The 17155-nt window shown below is 45.5% G+C and overlaps 1 protein-coding gene across 1 annotated transcript in view; it reads right to left on the reverse strand.

Annotated features, from left to right (window-relative positions):
• Window positions 1–17155, reverse strand: part of POLE (DNA polymerase epsilon, catalytic subunit) — a 236966-nt gene that overhangs the window by 181517 nt on the left and 38294 nt on the right. Inside the window, exons 4-7 of the mRNA XM_033955915.1 lie at window positions 8544–8588; window positions 8239–8331; window positions 7831–7985; window positions 7178–7319 (exon numbers count right to left, since the gene is read on the reverse strand). Coding sequence (XP_033811806.1) covers window positions 7178–7319; window positions 7831–7985; window positions 8239–8331; window positions 8544–8588 — 435 coding nt within the window. The remainder of the gene's footprint in view (window positions 1–7177; window positions 7320–7830; window positions 7986–8238; window positions 8332–8543; window positions 8589–17155) is intronic.

Here is a 17155-nt window from a genome sequence, read left to right on the forward strand (position 1 = left end):
AAAAGGGCTGAGAAGGTTTGGCAGGAGGAAGAGGCTTGGCAGGTTGATTAGACTGGGCACGAGCCTGGGTGTGTGTTGGCGGCCCCGCCTAGGTTGCTGTGAAGGTGGGTTGAGCGGCCTAGTGGAGAACCTGCGCTGATATGAGGTCTGTGGTCTGTAAGGACGAGCAGGGGGAGCCTTTTTCTTTGGTTTAATGAGAGTATCCCATCTGGTCTCATGGGCGGAGAGTTTCTGTGTGGTGGTATCCAGGGACTCTCCGAATAATTCGTCTCCCAGACATGGGGCGTTGGCTAGTCGATCCTGATGGTTGACGTCCAGATCAGAGACCCTGAGCCAGGCCAGACGGCGCATAGCCACAGCAATGGCAGATGCACGGGAGGTGAGCTCAAAAGAGTCATAGATAGAGCGCACCATAAATTTTCTCAGTTGAAGCAGGCTGGAGATGTGCTGCTGGAATAGTGGAACCTTGTGCTCCGGCATGTACTTTTGCATGGCGGAGAGTTGCATTACCAGATGTTTCAGGTAGAATGAAAAATGGAAAGAGTAGTTGTTTGCCCTGTTGGCAAGCATGGCATTCTGGTAGAGCCGCTTGCCAAACTTGTCCATAGTTTTGCCCTCTCTGCCAGGAGGGGTGGAGGCATAAACACTAGAGCCCTGAGTCTTTTTTAAAGTGGACTCTACCAGGAGAGATTCATGGGGCAGCTGGGGTTTATCAAATCCCGGGATTGGAATAACCCTGTAAAGGCTATCCAGTTTACGGGGTGCCCCAGGGACAGTCAGCGGATTCTCCCAATTTTTATAAAAAGTTTCCCGTAGGATGTCATGCACGGGCAACTTGAGGAACTCCTTAGGGGGTTGATCGAAATCTAATGCCTCCAGGAAAGCTTGTGACTTCTTAGAGTCAGATTCTAGAGGCAAAGATAAGGCCCCCGATAACTCCCTGAGGAATTTAGAAAAGGAAGATTGCTCAGGTTTAGATGTGGTATCGGGGGCCGAAGGCTCTTCGTCCGACGACGATGCATCCTCCTCGGTACCGAGAGGGGATTCTTCCCAGAGGTCCGGGTCTCTGACATCGGTGTGTGCGTGTCGAGAGACCGGAGTGGAAGGCTCGGTATGGTGAGTTTTAGACCGAGACTTGCCTGAGCGTACCGAGACGGTACCGGGGGATGAAGACCTGTGTCTGTCTCGGTCCCGGGAAGAACGGTGCCGGTCCGGTTCGTGGGAAGACCGGTGCTCCGTTCGGTCCCGAGGAGGATCGGTCGTCGTCAAGGCGACAGTCTCGGCATGGGTATGGAGATGTGACGCCGAGAGAATGGGCATGGAGGAGTCCATAGGTACCGATGGCGTGGATACCGGTTGGACGGTGCGGGGCTCGGGCCGGTCTGGTACCGAAAGCAGCGGTGCCAGGATAGAGGGCAAGAGCTGCTGAAGTTGCTGTTGGAGTTGTTCCTGCAACTTATCTTGGAGGATGGCCGCAATGCGGTCATCCAGGGGTGGCACCGGAACCACTTTTTTCTGCTTTGGTTCCATGGGTGCCGCTCTACGCTCCGGCGATGAGGAGGCCGATGACGAGGCACTCACCGATATCGGAGCGGAGCGCTTTTTGGTTCGGCGTGGGGCTGAAAGGGCTGGTGTCGCCACCGAGGTGGGAGGGCGCTCAAGGGTGGAAGGCTTCTTAGCCGGCTTACCTGGCGCCGGTGGCGCCGATGTCGTTTCAGGCGGTGTCGAAGTGGTCGGTGCCGATTTCGACGGTGCCGCAGGTGAAGAAGTCGAGTCCATAGTCGGGCCGGTGCCGAAAAGTAGACTTTGCTGGATTTGACGATTCTTCAAAGTGCGTTTTTTAAGAGTGGCACAGCGGGTGCAGGAGTCCGCCCGATGCTCCGGTCCCAAGCACTGTAAACACCAATTGTGTGGGTCAGTGAGGGAGATCGGGCGTGCACACCGCTGGCACTTCTTAAAACCGGGCTGCGGGGGCATGAATGGAAACACGGCCTCCGCAAAATCAAACCCCGAGGCCTGGATCGTGACAACAGGCCCCACCGGGGCAGGAACGAAAAACGAAGCAAAAAGAAAATATTTTTTTTTTTTTTTTTTTGTAAGTGAAAGAAAAAAGCACCCGAAGGTGAATAAAAACGAAAAAGAACGCGAGCGGGAAGGCAAAAAGAGGATTTCAACGGAGTTGAAAAACGCACGTCTTCTTCGCTCCGCGGAAACGAAGAAACTGGGGACCACGCACTCCTCCGTCGGGCGGGAAGGCACTCGCGCACGCGTGGTGCGGCCAACTAGAACTTTCTAGTAAAAAAGGTCCGTACCGAGGGCTCCGTCGGTGACGTCACCCATGCGTAAAGAATATGCTGCCTGCTTGTCCTGGGATAATAATAAGACCGAGGTAGTACGCACACCATTTCTATTAGATGCTCTATAACAGGGGTGCCCACACTTTTTGGGCTTGCGAGCTACTTTTAAAATGCGCAAATCAAAATGATCTACCAACAATAAAATTTTAAAAAAACACAAAGCCCACTGCATGCAAAGAAAATGTTAATCATCATTTGTATTGGGGGTTTTTCCCCCCAGAAATCAAGGCAGATGACTTTAAAATATGCAGTAACAACGATACAGAAACAGACACATACCCCCCTCCCCTCAATAGCGGTTTTTAGCGCAGGGGGCTGCGCTGAATGCCCTTCACAGCTCCCGACGCTCAAAGGCTCCCTGCGCTAAAAACCGCCATCGTGGTTTAGTAAAAAGGGGCCATAGAGCAAAATATAGACGGCAGATATAAATTCTCAAAATGGACACATTTTGATAAAATAAAATCATTTTTTCCTACCTTTTTGTCTGGTGATTTCATGAGTCTCTGGTTGGACTTCCCTCTTCTGACTGTAAATCAAATATTTCTTTCTTTCTGCCCGCGCCCCCCCCCCCTTTTCTTTCTCTCTTTCTTTCTCTCTCCCCCTGCCCCCCCAAGCCATCGCACCGATTTATGAACTTCCTCAAGTCTTTCTCTCTCTCTGCCCACCCCGCCAATTTCTCTCTGCTTCCCCGAGCCAGGCCTGGTGCGTACAAGCGCCTGACCAACAAGCCTTCACCTCCAATGTTCCAGGTCAGCCAGGCAGCGATTGGCTGGCCCAGAATTGACGTCTGAGGTGAAGGCTTGTGGGTCCGGTGCTTGTACATGCCTGGCCTGGCTCCAGGAGGCAGGAAGAACAAGATCGCAAAGGCAATGCGATCGACTCGTGTTGCCTTTGCGATCTACTGGTCGATCGTGATCGACCATTTAGGCATCCCTGTTCTACAATATACCAAGAAGCAACTGGTGCAAAAGGCCTCAGTAAAAGAGCCCAGCAGCTATACAGAAATCCACTCTCAACCTGCTGGAGATAGAAAAATACTGAGGGCCTGAACCGCACACTGCCCAATAAGGGCTGGCTGATAGGCATACCACATACAAGTCCTGGACTCGTGGTCTGGTGAGGGTACTAAGGAAACGTCTATTATTTTTATCTATTTATGGACTTTTATATATCATTCACCATTACATTCTGAACGGTGAACAAATAAATCAAGCAATCTTCAAGGCAAACATCAGTTTAAAACTACTCCTTTCCAAATATCTAATCTAATCTTATATTTGTGCATCGTTCATACCTATACAGGCTCAAGCTGACTTTAAAGAGTGGCAAGAGGGGAGAGGATGGGGAGGCAGGGAGGAGAGGTGTATAGGCAGGAGGGAGAGGAAGGGGAGGGAAGAGAAAAGAGGGGGGAATGGAGGTGGGAGAGAAGGGGAAAGGGGAGGCAAAGAAGAGAGGAGAGGGTAAAGGAGATTAAGTAACAGATGGGTTTTCAGTTTTCTTTGGAAGATGATGTGGCAAGGTTCAGTTCTGGTCCTTTCTGTGAGACCATTCCAAGTTTTGACTCTTAGAAAGGTAAGTATGGAGTGGAAAACTCGTTTGTAGTGAAGATCTTTTGTGGATGGGAGATTTAGTAGCATCCGGTTGAGGGTTCTGCGAGAAGTAGACCACACCCAACAGGAGAAACACATGTACCTGCATTGGTTGCAGCTTGTGTCACGTCGGAGAAATTGACTGCTTCCGGTTTGCATCAAATTTTGGTTTTTTGGAGCTTGTCAATTTTAGGAAATTTTAGATAAAGGATCTTGTACCTGTACTAACTTCTTTCTTTTTTTTTTTTTTTTTTAATTCTTTATTCAGTTTTAACTCTTGCAACAAGTGTACAAAATTCAATCAGATAATTCGTACAAATCACTTGACATTCTAACAATTATTGTCAAATGCATATAAAAAAGACCCCTCCCCCATCCATCCCATTCATCAGGAATAAACCCATTAAATCACATAACATACCTCCCCATCCCCACATTTTTTTTTTTTAATTTCTTTATTGATATTTTGAACTTGACAATGTATACATTTGAAAAATCCAAAAAAAAAAAAAACTATATGAAAATACACTATTAACATCAGAAATATTACAATAAAAATTTTAAATCCCTTCTTAACCTATAACAGTAATGATATTATATTATACTCATCAATATTATAGAATATTATGAAATTTATACCTCTAAATAAATAATACACCCCCCCCCATCCACCCTGGATGTGCAAAGGAATCTAACATAAAGAAAAAGGAATCACTTTAATTATAATGTGACAAAATTAGTTAATGGACCCCAAATCCCCTTAAAGGATTTAACAAACCCTAAACGCTCTGCCATAATCTTTTCATATTTATATGTTGCACATACAGTTGCCCACCAAAAACTAAAATTAATCCTATCATGATTTTTCCAATTAGATGTGATCATTTGAACCCCTATTCCTGATAAGATCATGAAAAGGCGACTATTATTTCTATCCAAAGTGGGTTTATCATGCAGAATCGTTCCAAAAATTATTGCTTCATATGTCAAAGGAATAGAGGATTGAAGAATATTATTAATTTGCCCCCAAATCGACTTCCAAAAGCCAAGTATCAATGGACAAAAAAATAAAAGATGATCCAAAGTCCCAATATCAATATGACAATGTCAACATCTATTAGATTTAGAACTATCTACTTTATTCAACCGAACTGGAGTCCAAAAAATTCTATGTAATAAAAACAACCATGTTTGTCTCATAGATGCTGACATTGTACATCTTAATCTCCAAGTCCAGATTCGTGGCCAACGAGAAACAGAAATATGCTGTTTTAACTCGATACTCCAAATATCTCTAAGACTATTTTTTGGTTTTTTATTTAAAAATCCAGAAATCAATTTATACCACTGGGCAGCCTGATGTCCTATTAAATCTGTTTGGTAGCAAAGGATTTGCAAGCTAAAATAAGTTTTCAAATTTTTCCATTCAGGGAACCCCATCTGAATAGCCTGCTTCAACTGCAAGCACCTATATTGTTGAGTGTTTGCAATACCAAATGAATGCTGCAGTTGTGAAAACTCAAGCAGATTACCATTAGAAATAAGATCATCTAATGTCCTAATATTTGCCTGCATCCAATTCTTCCAAGTGATTCCAGCACCGCCTATTTGAATCTTGGAGTTTAACCATAAGGACTGTAAAGTAGATTTCATTATTGGTACCTCTGTTAATTTATCAATAAATTTAATAGTTTTCCAAGTATCCAATAAAATTATATTGTCCTTAGCATATTTATGAAATCTGATACTTAATACATTTGGAAGTCTCAGAGGGGACACCAAATTCCGTTCCAAATATAACCAATCTGGTTGATGATCAATAAGCTCAGGGAGGATCCAATACATCCCTTGACGCAATATATAGGCTTGATGGTACCTATAAAAGTTTGGAAAATTTACCCCACCCTCCACAATTGATTTTTGCAACGATACTAAAGCAATTCTTGGTTTTTTCCCAAGCCAAACAAATTTTGTCAAAATATTATTTAATTTTTTGTAAAAGGACTCTTGAAAATAAACTGGTAACATACTCATTTGGTAACAAACTATAGGCAAAATCATCATCTTTACTGTTTGCACTCTCCCCCACCAAGAAATATGCAAAGGATTCCATTGCTCACACAATTCTGTAACTTTAAGTAATAAGGATTTTTCATTTACCTTCATTGTTTCTTCCAATGTACTTTTTATCCAAATTCCTAAATATTTTATTCCATCTTTCTTCCAACTAAACTGAAACGAATCAAATAAGCCTTTTATACAATGTACATTTAGTGGAAGAATTTCTGATTTATTCCAATTTATTTTATAACCTGAAAATTTTCCAAATTTATCAATCAAATCCAATAAATGTGGAATGGTTGACTCCGGATTTCTCAAATGAATCAAAATATCATCTGCATAAGCAGAAATTTTATATTCCCGACCTGCATAAGGAATACCTTCTATCTCCTTTGATTGTTGAATAGCTAAAAGTAGAGGTTCCAAAACAATATCGAATAACAAAGGAGATAATGGACAACCCTGTCTAACTCCCCTTTCTAAAAAGAACCTTTCTGAAAAAGTATTATTTATATATAATCTAGCAGATGGGGAGCTATACAGGGATTGAATCATTTGTATAAATCGAGAACCAATACCAAACCAATCCATTGTTTGATACATAAAAGTCCATTCTACCCGATCAAATGCTTTCTCTGCATCTAAAGAAACAGAGAAAGCCGGATCTTTCATATCCTTTGTTAAATGTAAAATATGAAAAGCTAATCTGGTGTTATTTGAAGAATGTCTTTGAGCAACAAAACCTGTTTGATGCATACCAATAATATAAGGGAGAGCCTTATTCAAACGCAAAGCCAATATTTTAGCTAACAATTTCCCATCAACATTAATCAAAGAAATAGGCCTATAGTTTGAAACCAACATGGGATCTCTGTTTGGCTTAGGCAAAACTATTGTTAAAGCTTCTGCCATAGTACCTGAAATACAACCTTTATTTTCCCACATTAAATATAGTCCTATGTATTAAAAAGGTGTCCAAGGTGTCTAATCACTTCGATTGAAAGCCCTGCCATGAATACATGTTTGAAAAAGCAAGTAATGAAGTTCAAAAATCAAAATCCACCACCAAGGCCTGTATATAGATGCTTAACTTGTGTATACTAATGCAGTTCTAAGATATTGGAGGATTTAAGGGTGTTAAGCTTCTCTGGTTCTCTCTCTCTCACTCACCACATGGATCTTTAAGTCAATAGACAGTCGCACATGGTACGGAACATCGTATTCCCGCATGTCCAGGATGTTATCCATTTGATCGGCAATCTTCTTAGAAGTGCCCTTCTCCTCTCCTGCCATACTGCTGCCAGCGAGCGCGCTGCGAAAAAACCCCAAAACACCCCAGATAGTAAGAAGTCTGGGGGAGGAGCCTACTGCTTGTTTTCTAATCATGAACCAAACAAGGAGAAGTTAAAAAAGGCTTTATACAAAACAATCTACATTAAACTTAAGACAGCATACTTTCAGTGGGGTAGTTTTATTTAGCCGAGTCTGGGTTATAAGAACCCAAACCTGGACTCTGATTCTTTAACCTCTGTTAGGTTTTGCTGTATTCTTTTAAATGAAAATGATATATTTGTTTGTATTGCTCATTGCTTTGTTTCTTGAATAAATTGTTATACAAAAAAAAAAAAAAAAAAAAACTTTAAGGCAGCAGAAAAGTCTCTGGATGGGCCATTTGGCCTTTTTCTGCCGTCATGTTTCTATATAAATTCTGCAACTTCAAAATCAAGCAAGAAAAATGGTCCTGCAAATGAGGTCCCCTGGGGTGCCTTCCCTTGCCAGCACGGCAGGGCAGGTACAATTGCAAGGGTGGTGAGCAGCATTACCTGGACAGCATGGCTGTGTAGGTGTCATTGGCATGATCCCGCTCCTTGTTTTTCCTCACAGCAGGAGAAATTTCTTTCCGCACTTTCACTAAATCATCTACCGTGTGAAAGGCCAAACGGATGTAATTCCTCTTGAGTCCCACAAGATGATTTGGCTGCAAAGAAGACCAAGTTCATGGATGCTATATAGCACATCTCAACTTTTCACCTTCATGTTTTAAACGCAACATTGAAAGATAAGCCAAGCTTTTTAAATCAGCCACTGCTCAGGTCCTAGAAAAATTTCAAGGCAGCATATTCCAGCATTTTCCTACAAAATCTGATTCTTATCAGTACACTATAAGCAAAATAAATACGACTCCAGATTATGAATTGAACTATTTTCATCCAAGAAATTACGGTACTTACCAGGTCCAGATCCTCCTTTGGAACAGTTTCCAGTTTTGCTATTTTACCCTGAAACTTCTTGGACAGAAAAGATGAGACCTCTCGTTCACATCCCTAAAACAGGAAACGGACCACAAAATCAGCATGGCAAAACTTCTTGTAAACTATAAAATTGGCAGGAGAAACCATCAAGGAAGGCCTATTAAAGCCGCTGTTACAAGGAAACAGCTTGAATAACTTGAATTAAGGCAATGGGAAAATGCAGAATTACCAGCACTGTTGAAACAGTGTCAAAGGGCAAGAATTACAAATAAAGACCTACTCACCTTCCTTGTTGCAATGTAGAAGTATGGCTTGTAGGGTAGAGCCACCTGGAGAAGAGAGCCAGCATTAATACTTCACTATATTCCTTATAACACTCAAGAGACAATCAGGAGATCTGTCATGTTGACTGTGGAGAAGCAGCATACCAGTTAGCACAATGGGCTGAGTAACTGTTCAACTCCCACTGCAGCTTGAGCTTAAGCAAGTCACTTAACCCTCCATTGCTTCAGATGCAAAATTTAGAGGGTGAGCCCACTAGGGACAGAGAAAGTCCCGGCATAGACTATATGCAAACCGCCATGGTTGTACGACAAAGTGGTATATCAGATTTCATGACCCTTTAACTTATAGCAGAGAAGACCGAATCTATTACAGAATGTTAATGCTTATGTCTTGTATTCAAAGCCCATCTCTAGTTGGTGGACCTAGTTGAGGTAACTATATTGAATTTAACTTTGAAATTAGCAAGAAAATTGCAGTTAATTCAAAACACCACCAAAACCAAAATCTTCCTGGCAAGCCCTACCCATAAAATAACAAACACTTCCCTGAAATTGAATGGCCTAGAATACCCCATCAACCTCACCATAAAAATACTCGGAGTCATCCTAGATAGAAGCTTGACCTTCGAAGCCCACACCAGTGCCCAGGTCAAAAAATGCTTCTATTCCCTCTGGAAACTTCGCACCATCAAACACCACTTCGACCACCTCTCCTTCCGTTTACTGGTCCAATCCCTAATCCTTAGCATACTGGACTACTGCAATATCATTTACCTGGGAGCCTATAAAAACACCATCAAACGTCTCAGAATAGTACAAAATGCCGCTGTCCGCCTCATTTTCGGCCTCAAAAAATATGACCACGTCAGCCCCTATTACTCCAAACTCCACTGGCTGCCGGTGGAGGCAAGAATCTTCTTTAAATTCGCCTGCCTCTGCTTCAAAACCTTAGCAGGCTCTTCTCCAATTTACCTATCTGAGCACCTCAAAATTGCAGGCCCCTCTCGTACTCGAAATACCTACCTGTTTTCATTTCCCTCCCCAAAGGGCTGCCTCTACAAAAAATTCCTCGACCGATCCCTAGCATTCCAAGCGGGCAAATGGAACAAATGCCTCTCCACTCTCATCTCCAATTCCCCCCCTATCAAACTTTCAGGAAGTTAACTAAAACTTACCTTTTTGACAAATTCCTCTGAACGTTCTCCTCTCCTCCTCCTCTGACCTTGACTCTCCCCAGACGTATGTAACACTTTACCGCCGTATGCAACACTTCTACTTGTAACTCTGATGTATGTAACTCATAGCAAACATAACTACTCCGAATATATTACCTACCTGCAAAAATTAACTTCTCCGTAAATGTATCGTCTAAAATGTAAATTCAATTTGATTGAAAATATGCATTATCTAAAATATTAATGTAACATTAACAAAATTGTATCTTCGCTGTAATTGTACAGTCTCTTCTTCTGTTAACTGCATAGAACTTCCATGGTAATGCGGTATACAAGAATAAAGTTATTATTATTATTATTAGGCTAATATATGGCTTAAAGAGATATGACAGTGTTGCTGCAGCTATAACAATCTTTACTGGTTAAGAAATGTGTCAAGTTCAAGTCTACTTCTCTGACTCATCACATTTAACAAACGAATTCTTCATACAATTTTAATTTTACTTTCTTCTCAATTGCATTCTTCTACTAGATTAAATACTTTTTTTTTTTTTTTTTTTTACCACCTTTTAAGAACATAAGAATAGCCATACTGGGTCAGTCAGACCAATGGTCCATCAAGCCCAGTAGCCCGCTCTCACAGTGGCCAATCCAGGTCACTAGTACCTGGCCAAAACTCAAAGAGGAGCAATATTCCATGCTACTGATCCAGGGCAAGCAGTGACTTCCCCCATGTCTTAATAACAGACTACAGACTTTTCCTTCAGGAATTTGTCCAAACCTCTTATGTTTGTGCTGCTATTACGATTTGGAATAATTTACCTGCTCAATTAAGGACTGAAGCTAATTATTGGAGATTCCATAAAAGACTGAAAACTCTTTTGTATGCTGATCTATAATTTTGGTAAAATGGATATAAATTGCATTGTAAGATATTTGTATTTTCCCATAGTTTGTTTATGGCTTATTTTTTTAAAATTTAAATCGCCTTGAACTCTTCGGTATTAGTGCGATTCAGAAATTGAGTATTAGATTAGACTGGGACCCATGCTGTAATCCTCTCTTGCTGACTGCTCCACTCCTCTGCTGTATTTAACCTGAAGCCTGAACACGAAGAACAGAGATGACAGGTACATGTTAGAAGTGACAGCACCAGATAGAGGATCACAGGCTGATTTACTCCACCCTGCTAGGATCAGCCATGCTTGTATCGTTCATGGTATTCGAGAGAGAGAGAGAGAGGAGTTGTTCCACCTAGTCAGCCCTCTTTATGTACACTGCACTAACTGGCAAATTCTATATAGTCCACAGGCGCCTACACTGGCACACCTAGCCAGTATAGGTACCTAACTTAGGGTTATATTCACTAAGCAAACCAATCATGTACCGATCGGTTTGTGACCCGATTTCCCTCTGACCCGATTCACTAACCTCTCCTGCAATCCGCTTCCGATCCGTGCATGCAAATGAGGGGAAACGGCATGCAAAGTAGGCAGGGACGCGATTCACCAAACAAATCTGGGACACCGACTGGGCTGGACAATCAAGAGAAGAAGCGACTGCTGGGGACCAGTCGCACACGTCTCTGCCGCCCCGCCTGCTCCATTGCCACCCTGCACTCTGCCCCAATCTTCCAGCCCTGCTCTCTGCTCCGAGCTCTGGATCTCTGCCATCTTCCCTGCAGTGCGAGCCCGCGGGTTTAAAGCGGGGCTGCCCGCCGCAGTGCAGTCCCGCTTTAAACCCGTGGGCTCGCATTACAGGGAAGGCGGCAGAGATCCAGAGCTCGGGGCAGAGAACAGGACATGACAGGAGAAAGCAGGATCTGCCACAATCTTTCCCAAACAATGGGAACTCGTTAGGTCTCAGCAATCAAGCAGAGAAAAAAAAATGAAGATTTCGCCTCAGCAGAATAGAAATCTCCCAGTTCCAAGAGAGCACCAAGCAGCAGAAAAGAAACAAGCCAGTGTCGGCGAAAAGGAAGAGGCTGCTGCCGCCAGGGATAGCCCTTCCCTGGGAGAGCAGGAGAGTCGGGGCCCGAAAAAAACCCAACAAAACCCAGACACAAAAACGCATATGCAGACCAACTGCAGGGAAAGCAGATGATCTGCGCATGCGTCAGGATCGCACACTAGCGATCCGTGTGGTCGGAGGGGGGGGGGGAGGGGGGCGTTCCTCCGATCGTCCTAAATCTTCATTCCATCAACACTGTATTTCCTCATAGCATAATCTTTTGTAAACCGCAGTGAACTCACGGTTATGCGGTCTAGAAATCTGTTATTATGTTATGTTGAATTTTTTGCTGTTGTGAATTGGTCGGGCCTGCTGGAATCGGTAAAAGTCAGGTTAGTGAATCTAGCCCTTAATTGGCTAATAGGCTTAATCAGTGCTGATAATTAGCACATAACACCACATAATTGGACATAATTGAAGTTCCTAGCCATTAATTGGCTATTCTATAAAAAGCAGGCACCTAGTCCAGGTGTAGGCAATTCCGGTCCTCGAGAGCCGGAGCCAGGTCAGGTTTTCAGGATACCCACCATGAATATGTATGAGATGGATTTGCATGCACTGCCTCCTTGAGATGCCATATTTATTGTGGATATCCTGAAAACCTGACCTGGCTCCGGCTCTCGAGGACCGGAATTGCTTACCCCTGACCTAGTCCAAAGCGCCTACCTAAAAGTGGGCGTCGCTGGGGGGTGGATCATGGGCATGTTTTTGTGTTGGGTGCAGGTATTTAGGCAAAGAAACCCCTGGCATACAGTGCGCCTAACGTTAGCATGCCTAATTTCACTTCGGTAACGCCAAGCGTGATTCTATGCACCAGTGGTTCCCAACCCTGTCCTGGAGGACCGCCAGGCCAATCGGGTTTTCAGGCTAGCCCTAATGAATATGCATGGAGCAGATTTGCATGCCTGTCACTTCCATTATATGCAAATCTCTTTCATGCATATTCATTAGGGCTAGCCTGAAAACCCGACGGGCCTGGCGGTCCTCCAGGACGGGGCTGGGAACCACTGCTATACACCGCACCTAGATTTTATAGAACTTCGCCTAGCGCCATGCTAGTCGGTGCTGATTTTTTAGGCAACCTATATACTGGAGACGTTGAAAACAACCACAGAGATGATGCTGGAGGACTTTACCAGACTAACACCAAACTGATTTCTTTTTAGATCTATAATTCATCAAGGGTTCATAGACAACGGCGCGAAAGACAAAAGCGCGCGCCGACAATTGAGCGCAGCGTGCGCTGCCGCGCCCCTCTAAATTACAGTTTTTAGGGGCTCCGACGGGGGGTTTTGTTGGGGAACCCCCCCAGTTTACTTAATAGGCATCGCGCCGGCGTTATGGGGAGTTTGGGGGGTTGTAACCCTCCACATTTTACTGTAAACTGAACTTTTTCCCTAAAAACAGGGAAAAAGGGAAGTTTTCAGTAAAATGTGGGGGGTTACAACCCCCCACACCCCCCACAACGCGGCGCAATGTCTATTCCCACGCCCCCCCGGCAGAGCGCTAAAAACTGTAATTTAGAGTGGTGCGGCGGCACGCGCTGCGCTCAATTGTCTGGGTGCGCCTTTGTCCCGGCGCGCTTTTGACCTGACACCTCATCAAGTCGCTAGGACTCGAGCACGAATCAATGGCATCTAACTTCTATATACTGTAGAATCTGCCCCTTCATGCACAATTTTAAAAACCATCATATCAACAGGAGTTGGCCCTATGAACTTGGTCTCTTTGTTGTGGTGGCCTCCTCGGCCCAGAAGCTTGCAAGGACCACCTGTCACTACTCACGATACCTTTTTGGTTTGAGATTGCATGGGACAAGCTCGAGACTATCAGTTATCCCAAGTTTTCTCCTATTCTGGATAGCCCCTCTTTTCCCACCTGATCAAAGCTCTGGGATCTTTAAGCAATGCGCCTGATACAGTTACTTACCTGAGGAAAATGTTCTGACAATGCCAACTTGATACCTTTTGAAGAGCTGGCTTGTGATTATCACTTGCCAAGTGGTCGTTTTGCTTATTTACAGCTCATCATATATAATAAAATGGTAAGCGCGCATGCGCACTCGCGCCGCATGTTCCCTGATCTGTCGCGCTGTGGTGGCACGAGTGCGCATGTGCTAGATGGCGCAGAGTGAGGGACCGGCACTTATGGAAAGGAGCGCAAGCCCAGGATTCGGAAGAGGGCAGACGCCGAAAAGGGCTCGCTCGGCACAGTGGAAGACGGACAAACTGAAATCTGAAGTTGGTTGTTGGGGGGGGGGTGGAGAGGCGCTCGCTCGCCCCATGCCCCATCACACTCCCCATCCGCTACAAAGGACTCCAGGACGCCCTCGGCTGTCGGTTTAAGGCCCGCGGTGCGGCTGCCAGGAAGAGTCGGTTTCCGTGTAAGGCAGATCGTCGTAGTCGCCCCCATCCCCCCCAGCGCACACGAACCCCTTCACGCGGTCTGGCCTCTACCCTTACTCCCTTGCCGCCCCCCCTTCACGCGGTCCTGACAAACCTCTCGCCTGTAGCAGCAGCCACAGCACTCTACACACACTGCTTCGCGGCCTTCTACTGCCCTGATTTGCTCCACCACGTCCCTGATGACATCATCAGAGACGCGGCAGAGCATATCAGGGCAGTTGAAGGCTGCGAAGCAGCGTGTGTAGAGTGCTGCGGCCACTACTACAGGCGAGAGATTTGTCGGGACCGCGGGAAGGGCGAGGCGGCATATACTGTATAATACAGAGTAAGAATATTTAGGAACCGGGGGAGCAGGGAAGAGTTGCTGCTGACCAGGGGAGCAGGACCGGGGGAGCAGGGAAAATGTGCTGCTGACCAGGGAAGTAGGGAAGAGGAACTGGGGGAGCAGGAAAGAGATGCTGCTGACCAGGGAAGAGGTGCTGCTGACCGGTGGAGCAGGGAAGAGGAACTGGGGGAGCAGGGAAGAGGTGCTGCTGACCAGGGAAGTAGGGAAGAGGAACTGGGGGAGCAGGAAAGAGATGCTGCTGACCAGGGAAGAGGTGCTGCTGACCGGTGGAGCAGGGAAGAGGGACCGGGGGAGCAGGGAAGAGGTGCTGCTCACTGGGGAAGCAGGGAAGAGGAACCGGGGGAGCAGGGAAGAGGTGCTGTTGGACCGTGGTGGGAGGGAGGGGCGTAAAAATGGGTTTGGAGCTAGGGCTGAAAATAGGGGACATGTGAGGGAATGAGGCTTTACTAGCACCCGTTAATGTAACTGGCTTAAACACTAGTAAGAACATAAAACTAGCCTTACTGGGTCAGACCAACAGTCCATCAAGCCCAGTAGCCCGTTCTCACGGTGGCCAATCCAGGTCCCTAGTACCTGGCCAAAACCCAAAGAGTAGCAACATTCCAGAATCCCAAAGAGTAACAAAAGATTCTAGAACTTCAAAGAGTGTCAAGAGTCCAGGCAGAATCTCAAAGAATAGCAAGATTCCGGAACCTCAAAGAGTAGCAACATTCCATGCTACCGATCCAGGGCAAGTAGTGGCTTCTCCAATGTTTTTCTCAATAACAGACTATGGCCTTTTCCTCCAGGAACTTGTCCAAACCTTTCTAAAAAGCAATGTTACTTACCGTAACAGTTGTTATCCAGGGACAGCAGGCAGCTATTCTCACTAGTGGGTGATGTCATCCGACAGAGCCCCGATACGGACATCTTGCAAGCATGTCTTGCTTGAAGAAACTCAGAAGTTTCGAGATGCCCGCACCGCGCATGCGCCAGTGCCTTCCCGCCCGATGTACCGGGCGCGTCTCCTCAGTTCAGGTAGCTAGCCTGAGAAGCCAACCCAGGGGAGGTGGGTGGGACGTGAGAATAGCTGCCTGCTGTCCCTGGATAACAACTGTTACGGTAAGTAACATTGCTTTATCCCAGGACAAGCAGGCAGGTATTCTCACTAGTGGGTGACCTCCAAGCTAACCCCAATGGGATGGTGGGAGAGTTGGCAACTTAAGAGAACAAATTTTGTAACACTGTTTGGCCAAACTGTCCATCCCGTCTGGAGAAAGTATCCAGACAATAATGAGAGGTGAATGTATGAACCGAGGACCAAGTGGCAGCCTTACAAATCTCCTCAATCGGTGTCGATCTGAGGAAGGCTACAGAGGCTGCCATTGCTCTGACCTTATGGGCTGTGACCTTACAGGGAAGGGATAATCCAGCCTGGGCATAGCAGGAAGAGATACAAGCCGCCATCCAGTTGGAGATGGTGCGCTTCGATACCGGTCGTCCCAACTTGTTTGGATCAAAGGAGACGAAAAGTTGAGGAGCAGTTCTGTGTGGCTTTGTGCGATCCAAGTAGAAAGCTAGAGCACGTTTACAGTCCAGAGTGTGCAAAGCAGATTCCCCAGGATGAGAATGAGGCTTTGGAAAGAACACCGGAAGCACGATGGATTGGTTGATGTGAAATTCAGAGACCACTTTAGGTAAGAATTTTGGATGAGTACGGAGAACCACCTTGTCATGATGGAATACGGTGAACGGTGGATCCGCCACTAGGGCCTGAAGCTCACTGACCCGACGAGCTGACGTGAGGGCCACTAGAAAAACCACCTTCCAGGTGAGATACTTGAGTGGAGCCGTGTTGAGAGGTTCAAACGGAGGCTTCATAAGATGAGACAGGACAACATTGAGATCCCAAACCACAGGAGGAGGTTTGAGAGGAGGGTTGACATGAAAAAGTCCTTTCATAAATTTGGAAACCACAGGATGAGCAGACAAAGGTTTCCCTTGTAGAGGCTGATGGAACGCCGCAATAGCACTCAGGTGGACTCGTATAGAGGTAGACTTGAGGCCAGACTGGGACAGGTGTAGAAGATAATCCAATACAGAAGATAGGGAAGCTCGCTGAGGTTCCGTGGCATTGGAAATACACCAGGAAGAGAATCTAGTCCATTTTTGGGAATAGCATTGTCGAGTAGCAGGCTTCCTGGAAGCCTCCAAGACCTCCCTCACTGCTTGAGAGAACTGGTGAGGAGTTATGTTGAAAGGAACCAAGCTGTCAGGTGGAGGGACTGCAGATTGGGATGAAGTAGTGAACCTTGATGTTGAGTGAGTAGTGAAGGAAACACTGGAAGAAGTACTGGCTCCCTGCTGCTGAGTTGAAGTAGAAGGGAGAACCAAGGTTGTCTGGGCCACCGAGGAGCAATCAGAATCATGGTGGCATGGTCTAATCTCAATTTGACTAGAGTCTTTTGAATGAGAGGAAAAGGAGGAAACGCATATAGGAAACGTTTGCTCCAATCCAGCAGAAAAGCATCTGCCTCTAGGCGATGAGGAGTGTAGATCCTGGAGCAAAATTGAGGCAGCTTGAAGTTGTGGGGGGCTGCAAAGAGGTCTATCTGAGGTGTCCCCCACTGAGCAAAGATCTGATGAAGGGGGTCGGAGTGGAGCGTCCATTCGTGAGGTTGAAGTAGACGACTCAAT

The sequence above is a fragment of the Geotrypetes seraphini genome, chromosome 8 (assembly GCF_902459505.1).
Source record: "Geotrypetes seraphini chromosome 8, aGeoSer1.1, whole genome shotgun sequence".
Lineage (NCBI taxonomy): Eukaryota > Metazoa > Chordata > Amphibia > Gymnophiona > Dermophiidae > Geotrypetes > Geotrypetes seraphini.